Source organism: Sinocyclocheilus anshuiensis, unplaced genomic scaffold, assembly GCF_001515605.1.
Source record: "Sinocyclocheilus anshuiensis isolate Anshui unplaced genomic scaffold, SAMN03320099.WGS_v1.1 scaffold387, whole genome shotgun sequence".
NCBI lineage: Eukaryota > Metazoa > Chordata > Actinopteri > Cypriniformes > Cyprinidae > Sinocyclocheilus > Sinocyclocheilus anshuiensis.
The window spans coordinates 191,047-199,722 of NW_015549624.1; the positions used below are offsets into that span (position 1 = coordinate 191,047).

General features: G+C 36.5%; 1 protein-coding gene across 2 annotated transcripts; it reads left to right on the forward strand.

The window, feature by feature from the left end:
- The first annotated feature begins 2,788 nt into the window (after window positions 1–2,788).
- On the forward strand, window positions 2,789–6,082 carry spam1 (sperm adhesion molecule 1). Of its 2 annotated transcripts, none has more exons than XM_016448424.1 (4): window positions 2,789–2,846; window positions 3,148–4,080; window positions 4,700–4,789; window positions 5,474–6,082. In XM_016448424.1, the coding sequence occupies exons 2-4, from the start codon at window positions 3,157–3,159 to the stop codon at window positions 5,777–5,779; spliced, it is 1,320 nt and encodes a 439-aa protein (XP_016303910.1). In that variant the 5' UTR covers window positions 2,789–2,846; window positions 3,148–3,156; the 3' UTR covers window positions 5,780–6,082. The 2 variants fall into 2 exon arrangements, with proteins under 2 accessions (XP_016303910.1, XP_016303911.1); XM_016448425.1 differs by having other exon boundaries at window positions 2,815–2,846; window positions 3,157–4,080.
- Window positions 6,083–8,676: the final 2,594 nt, after the last annotated feature.

The following is an 8,676-nucleotide window of genomic DNA, read 5'->3' on the forward strand; positions in this document are numbered from 1 at the left end:
AGGCCTCAGGTGGAACTGCAAAAACAACAATTAATGTTCCCAAACAGGTTTCCCAAACACTCCCCCCATTGGCTGAATAAACAGATAGCCCCGCCCAAACTCACATCATTCATTAAGACACTGTTGGCATGTTCAGCTGGTCAGATTCACAAACAGAGAAATGTTTTTAAAATGCTACAAAGCCAAAGTTTACACTAGTGGTCAACCAAAATAAAGATTTTTAGACAGGCAACGCCGGTAGCTTAGAGAGCAAGGTGGTCAATGGCTGATAAATATATATGAGAATTTGATTTAAAGATACCAAATAACAAATGCTGCAATTAATTTGATCACGGTTGACAACTAAATTTAGCAACCTACAGATAGCTAAATTACAGTTGTATTTTCTCCTATCTCAGATTAGAAAAATGACACACTTCACCTTTAATGAAAAGCGGCTAAAGAGCCACTTTGATGGCACATCATGACTCAGTCAGGTTTTAATATTTGTGATTTTGCAATACTGAAAAATGATAGATGTTACAATGGTGCTGTATGCTAATGTAGATGAGATGCAAGCCTTGTTTGCACAAACTTGAATGCTTGATGATTGTTAACTTGTCACTGTTTTCTGACAGGAAAGGTTAAATCTATGCAGTCTGTTTTTAAAAAGCACTGACACCAAGATGCTTCCCGTGATGTATATTAGCAAGCTTATCACTTACAACAATACTTGCTATCAGAGCACTTCAAAGTCAGGGAGCGCTGGGTATGCAAAACTTACCTAAATGAGGTAGGATCCACATATTATATAAACATGTCATGCTTTATAATCTAAACTGACCAAATGTTACATTTTTCAAAATTGCTACATACTAAATAGCTAAACTTAAAATAATTATATATCAATTCATCCTTATTTGAAGTGAATTGTGCTAGTGGGTCAAAATAATCCTTAGCCTAATGGTTAAACTCATAATAAAATAAAATATGCCTCAATTTATAATATTCTCAAAAAAGGGAAAACAGATAGTATACACAAAATCATGTTAAGATGTTACTGTTCTCATTTTATTAAAAGTTGTATAAAACACAATACAAATGCCAACATGACAAGTTTGTCATTATACCATTACATGAAACAATTAATCTTTATATCTTTCATCATATTTTAAAGCTTTTATCAATATTGCACACTAGAATAAATCATTGTACTCATCATATTAATGATGAGAAAATTCAGTGGACACAACCAGAGTTGAAGCTAGTTGAATTTCATTAAAGTACAAAGTCTCATTTTATTGTTTTTGTCCCCCAAATTCCTGAAATGTGTGTTAAACCAAAGATTATGAAGATGTAGCCTATGTTTACTCATGTAAGTCTGCATTTGCTAAACCACAGTATGCTGTGGTGCGTGAAAACTCATTATGATTGTACGTTAAACTGTGTCTTTTTTTGCTCTTGTTTGAATGAGGCCAGAATGATCGATACTGAAAACAAAGAAAGGTATTATGCCTCAACATCTTTCAGTACTTTGAATACTTTTAATTAGCAAAATCTGCAAACTGTAATAGAGGTCTACAGGTTGTCTTACATGTCCAGTTTCAGGTTGAAGGATAATCGGACCATGTTTTATCACTATTTTCTGACCCGTTTTGACTCAGTATGTAGTTTTCTAAAATGCTGCATTTTGTTGCATGTAGATCGTAGTTTGTATGAGACACTATTATCAGAGCCTTCGTTATTGGTCAGTGTCTTATTTTTTATTTTATTTTACCTCAGTGCTAAAGTTCTCCAAAATATATTTCCACAGAGTTATTTTTTATTCATCTCAAAATCAGTCATTTATGCAATGTGTAATTCATTACTTGATTTTTTTTTTACATTAAGCAATACCATTTATCAAATACTCGATGAAGACAAATGTCGCTTGAGTCTTGATGCACTGCAAATAAAGGATTGTAACCTGGTCTTGATTCTCATTGTCAAAATCTTGGAATGCATTACAGAAAACAACTACGCAAATCCTTTGTATCTACCCAGATTTCTTCAACAATTTGTTATACAATTTGATCTGATCTTCAACTAAGCCACCTGTATATCAATTTCCAAACAAAGTCTGCTTACATTTTAATCCCTTTATCAAACATGACATTTATGTAAACATTCACAGTGCATGGAGTAAAATGTATGTGATTTAATAAATTGTAGAGCCTCCCCCCTTTGGGTCATCATCTGATCACATTATACCCAACTTCTGTTGAGCTTCAACTGGAAGATGGCATTACATTTTCCTGCAAAATGTCTTGATAACCTTGGGGATTCGTTCGTGATAGCAAGCTGTCCAGGCCCCAATGCCCCTTCGACCATATTTTACGTTACAGTTGGGGCTGAGGTTTTGACACGAATCAAAAATACAGGTAAATACAAAAAGTTCAAATACTTAAAAAAAAAAATCTAAACCAAACACTATCTTCTACTGTCTGTACAATTACCTTAAGTCTCGAAGAGGTCTGAACTCAAACATCATTTGCTTTTACCAGATTGAATAAGATAATGATCTGATAATGATAATGATATTTCTTGCATTCCAAAAGTACAAAATGATTGTACGAAATGAAACAACAACAAACTTTTGGTATATCATTAAATATAAAGTTGATTTAGGCCTAGGTGACCTGATGTTTAGGAAATGGTATTTAAAAGTAACCAGAGAGCATATTAATAATTTCTAACTACACTGCTTTTCCAGTTACATACAACAAGCACAGTCTTGCGTTTTTAAACATTGACCTCTGCTAATATTTAACAGGAACCTGAGCAAGCTACATTTGATTCTTGCTACAGGAGAAACCTGTATTGACTCGGTAGGATACTCATTATTTCTAAATTTAAAACTAACTAAGAATATGCATTTTAATTATAAAGACATCTCTTAGCTCCATATATTTCTGATGAATTATAAGAAAGCTCTAGACAAACCACCATACAAGAATGTTTTAAAAATGCATACCATTTGTCACGTTGTTCTAGCAAAGATAATGTGAATACTTCAGGGTTTATTTCTGCAATGCTGTATTTTATTGTGCCAAAACAATCTTATAAGATACTGCTACACAAATGTTTTACTTATTTTAAAACATTATTATAATTTTTAATCTCAATCACTGTACGCAGATGGGAGACCAAAGGAAACAACGGTTACCATTTTACACCTTTCTCTTCATTACATTCGGGCATCTTATCACATCACTGTCTCCTCCACCAACAGTAGTTCCTCTCTTCCATAGGCCTTTTGTGCTGTTATGGAATGCTCCTATTTCTAAATGCCAACAACTGAAGGTCCCTCTAGATTTATCGCTGTTCCAGGCGGTCACCACACCTGCCAGGGAACGCAATCAATCCCTTACCCTGTTCTACAAAAATCGAATTGGCCTTTACCCCTATGTAGACCTCCACTCCTTGAAAGAGTATAATGGTGGCATCCCGCAGAGGGGCTACCTGTCTGCTAGTTTGGATAAAGCTAAGGAAGAGTTTACCCAGTACATTCTGGACTCAACCACTGGTCTCGCTGTCATGGATTGGGAAGAGTGGCTTCCAATGTTTGACCGGAATTTGGACGACAAGGAGATCTACAAAGAACTGTCTGTCAACTATACCCTCCAGCAGAATTCTTCCCTTGACCTGCAACAGGCATTCAGCGATGCCAGCTTACAATTCCAGCATGAAGCCAGACGTTTCATGGAAGAAACTCTGAAAATGGGAATCGATCTTCGACCTCTGCATCTGTGGGGCTACTACTTGTTCCCAGACTGCTATAACTATGACTTTGAGGAGTCAAACTATACAGGTACTTGCTCAGAGCACACAAAACAGTTGAACAACGAGCTGCTCTGGCTGTGGGAGGTTAGCACTGCCCTTTACCCATCAGCATATCTGCCAGTTTCTGTGAGTGGAAGCAGGAGCGCTGCACTGTTTGTTCGTCACCAGGTGCAAGAGGCAACAAGAGTGGCAGCCCTGCCAAATCGGCGCCACACTGCACCAGTCTACGTCTACCTACGGCCTCTCTTAAGAGACCAAAAGGAACTTTACATGAATGAGGTATAGTATGGAGACTACTGGCTGTTATTGACCATGGCAGGTACAACCAAAACATGGAAAGCATAGTCTAGGCCAGGAGTATGTAAACTTGCTCTTGGAGGGTCAGCATCTTGAAGTTCAGCTTCAAATTTTATAATAAGTCTGAAGAGCTTAGGCTCGTTTGAGATGAGCAAAATCTGCAAAGAACCGATCATGGGTGATCACCGCAAAATGCATGCCAATTAGAAATGTGTCAGAGGGCAGTCTGCTTTGCTGTGATGTCATGCTGACTCTCGCAAACTCTCTCGCAACAGCGAGCTGGCCATGCAGTTGCGTTGACCAAAAGCACGATGGGAAACGACTTGCTGATGACACAGCTTAATGCTCATTGGTTCAAACAACCATGATGTTGCATTCTCTTCTAAAATGTTTGCTTTTTATATCTGATATCATGTGATTGAGTTTAAATTATACGTGAATATTCCCAAACACTATGACAGTGCGATCTCTGCTTCAAGGCCTGAAATGGGTGTCAGACAAAGGATACATGCAGATTGCACAGTGTTGAGGGTACTCTAGGAAACCACAGGTCTAGGCCATATAGGTTTCTTGCAGTAATATGCTGTCTGTTTTTCTATAGATTGATTTGGTAAGCAGTATCGGTGAGAGTGCAGCCCTGGGAGCTTCCGGGGCTGTGCTATGGGGGGCTAGTGCTGATTACAAAGACAAGGTAATTTCTTTTTTTTTCTTAAAGCAATAGTTTTTTTTTTTTTTTTACATATTATTCATGTATCTAATATAAAACACAAAAGATAATGATCTGTAGAATATCATTGCTGCTATTTTCCTGAGACTGGTGACGTTGAGCTCCATAATGCTCTCACATCTCAATCAATGATAGGTCATAATGCTTTGTGCCAGGTTTTACACCAATGACAACTGATAGGGGTGTAACAGCACACAAAAATGGTGGTTCGGTACATACCTCTGTTTAGAAGTCACAGTTCTGTCTATGGCTGTGCTGGTGAGCGTGACAACCGCACCGCCACTTGTTTCTCCAGCAAAATGGATATATACTGTAAATTAACAACTGGTCACAAAATCCATAATATGCAATGTTTTTGATATCAAACAACATGTTTATAGTACACAAAAACAGGTAAAATGTGAGAGCTCATGGAATCGTCAGCAAATAAAGATTTTAGTTTTGGACTACACATAAATATATAATATGGCTTCAGAAGACTTTGAATATAGTGCAAGTTGTATGGACCACTATTACTGTGCTATGTTGTATTTCTAAAGCTTAATAGACCCAACCTGAACCATAGTAGAAAGAAAATCATGTTTTTGGAATGACATGACATAAGCATGACAAAATTACAGTAATTTTAATGCTTCTCTTTCCTTTCAGACCTCATGTGAAGCCTTGTCTGCATACCTATCTGATACTTTAAACCCCTACATTGCCAATGTCACCTCTGCGGCCCAGCTCTGTAGCAAAAGTCTCTGTCAAGGCAATGGATGCTGTGTCCGCAAAAACTACAACTCAGACGATTACCTTCACATTAGTTCAGAAAGCCACCAAATCATTAGGAAAGATGGGAAATATGTGGTCACGGGGACCCCCTCTCCAAGTGATCTCACTTACTGGAAAAACAAATTCACTTGTCAGTGCTATGAAGACAGGAAGTGCACAGCTACAATACCCGCTTTCTAACAGAAAATATTATAACAAGTAGACAAATTTATTGTATTTAGAGAGGGTAATTAATTTACATTACTTCACTAAAAAGTGAGTTAATTTTTACACTAATGGTATATACAGAGCATCTTAAATTGTATACAGTCTAACAAAATGTATAATTATGTCACAAACTGTCAAACACAACACATCCTTATTTGAATTAACTTCCGTTGTATTAAAAATTAGGCATTTTGATACCGAATCAAACACATGCATGTTGGAGTCATTATGATGCAAAGGTAAAAAAAAAAAAAAAGGAAAATATTTAAGAATCAGGGGCGTCTTAAAAAAAAAAGAGTAATATTTAAGAATCAGGGGCGTCTTAAATTGATCAGACTTTCTTGGCACATTTTAGTCTGCCTGGGGTTTGACATGACAAGCTTCTTCTGAATGTTATCCTGCTGACTACACAAACATATTCCCATACATGCAAGTACAGTATGGAGACAGCCCTTCAGGGAGAGTTTTAACCAAGAGGTTGCAGATTTACACCACTAGGAGTCGTTGTCTCTGCATTACATACACACTTGATCTGAACTACAGTAGACCTTCTACTATAACAGTGCAAATACTGAATCTGCAAGCTAAGATGCCCTATACTAGCTCATATCATTATGTGAACATTACAATGTACTCAACTATCCCACACAATGTTGCATTTTTCAAAACGTTTTGTTTGCGGACGTTTTGTTTGTCGTACACAGACGATCTCTCCTCAATATAGTAATCAAGGATGCAATATAATCTTTCCAATCAATATCAATACATATCATACAAACATTTATAATCGAATGGAGAGCCCCATTCCATCTAAATCTACTTACCGTGTCGATACACTTAACACTTATCCTGAAAAACTCCAATATTTTTATTTTTTTTTACCGACATTTTATCTAATGTTGAGTTTATTTTCAACTGTGGCGTTTACCACACGCAGGTTTGATGACGCACTTGAGTAAAAACGAAAGCTGATTGGCTTAAAAGTTCACCTTTGACAATGATTGGTCATTGATACGGAAAGAGGTTAATATTTAGTTTAACTTTTTTATTTCAATTTTTATTTTTTTTTATTTAAGAAACTTAATATGATAATGTTTAAGTTATGAATATTCACAATTTTCACAATATTCAAATAAACGATATTTCTAACATATTATAAATAGCCTATGCATAACAGATATAAACTCTTAATATAATTATATAATTGACTGTAGATGGCAGTGTTGTTACGTCACAGCACTACAGCTAGTCCACTCATATTAATCTTAATAATAATAATATTTTTTATTGATTATGAATTTTTCTTTTGAATCTGAGCTAACCAAAAGATTACTAAATTGTATTTTACAGAACAAACAAGTCTCTAAAAGCCAAACCACCACCAGTAACGTTTCTGATTCACTCCTCAAATTTCTGGGCTAGTAGAAATCCCCACCAAAAATGCTTCTTTAATGTGTGTGCCATACAGTAAAACCAGAGGTATGTTTTCAGCTGAAACTGCAACAGCTACATGATCAACAAAAGATCCTGCAGTGACCGCCTGTGACAGACTCTGAAGGGGGGCTGGTCCGCGCTTCCACAGGGTGACATGGCGCAAATGTCCCTAGACAGACAAAAGACAGCTTTTACTATTGAGTACCCAAACAGAAACTGCAACAGTGACTCTATAAAATAAAGGAAAACATACAGCTAAAAGGAACGGGTGAGAAAATGCAAGTCAGCTGTTGGGAATGTGTGGGCATACATTAACATGCAAATTATAACGTACAATATATATATTTTTTTATGCATTAAATGTGTGTCATAACGTATTTAAGTCAAACTACCTATGATTCCTAATATGTAGCCTATGTATGTGTGTGTGGTTTGAATGGATACAATTTTAATGCATTCTTACAGTTGCTTGTTTGAGGATTTAGCCAAAAGATATTGTTGTAGATGAGTAAGATGTGACTTTTCTCTAATGCCTGCGAATATGTTGATGCCTCAGGTCAAAGAGTGGGCTGTCATTGCTCTAACAAGGATTTGTAGTGTTTATGGCTCCCCTTTAATGGCGACCTACTGACATACATTCTGAACCCCGACTTTCAGACCATCTGTCAGACTAAACCTCCCCAAAACACCTGTGAATTCCCACATGACTATATAGAGCAACATTAAAGGAATATTTCACCCAAAAATGAAAACTGTCATCGTTTACTCACACTCATGTCTTTCGAAACCTGTAGGACTTTCTTCTCTGAAACACAAAAGGAGTAATTTTACAGAATGTACTTTTCTGAATGCATTTAGAATACATAAAAGTAGACCCCTATTCCATATTAGGCCTACTTAATCTTCTGTTGTCATATGGTATCTTCGTGTCAAGAATAGACCAAAATTCACATTCATGAGAAAACAATGTCCGATTCGTTAATGAATAATTCTTTTGAATCAGATATTTTAAATCAATTGGTTGATCCGGTTCACAATGCGTGCATCTGAAGCATAGCATAGCATACAGAGAATGATTCGCTAGTTTACTGGTTTTTTTGGGGGTTCTCGAGTTCAGCTTAGTGAACCTTCCTCTGGAGGGGGAGATCTTCAATTAACAACTTAATTTTTGATCTGTTCCTCACAAAAATCTATTGTACGACTTAACACTTAAGTTTTATGTATGTACAGTAGATGATAATTTTGTGTTCATTTTGAAGCTTGAAAACTCGGGTACTTTAACAGTACTGTATAAAAACCAGTACATAGAGAAACATAGTAGTTACAGTACACAGTGCTTTTGCACTCATCTTGACCAAATGCTTTGTAGACACACATCAAAAGTGACTTCTCCTCAAGTGCCCTCAAGGGTGTCCTTGACCTAGGAGGACCAAAAC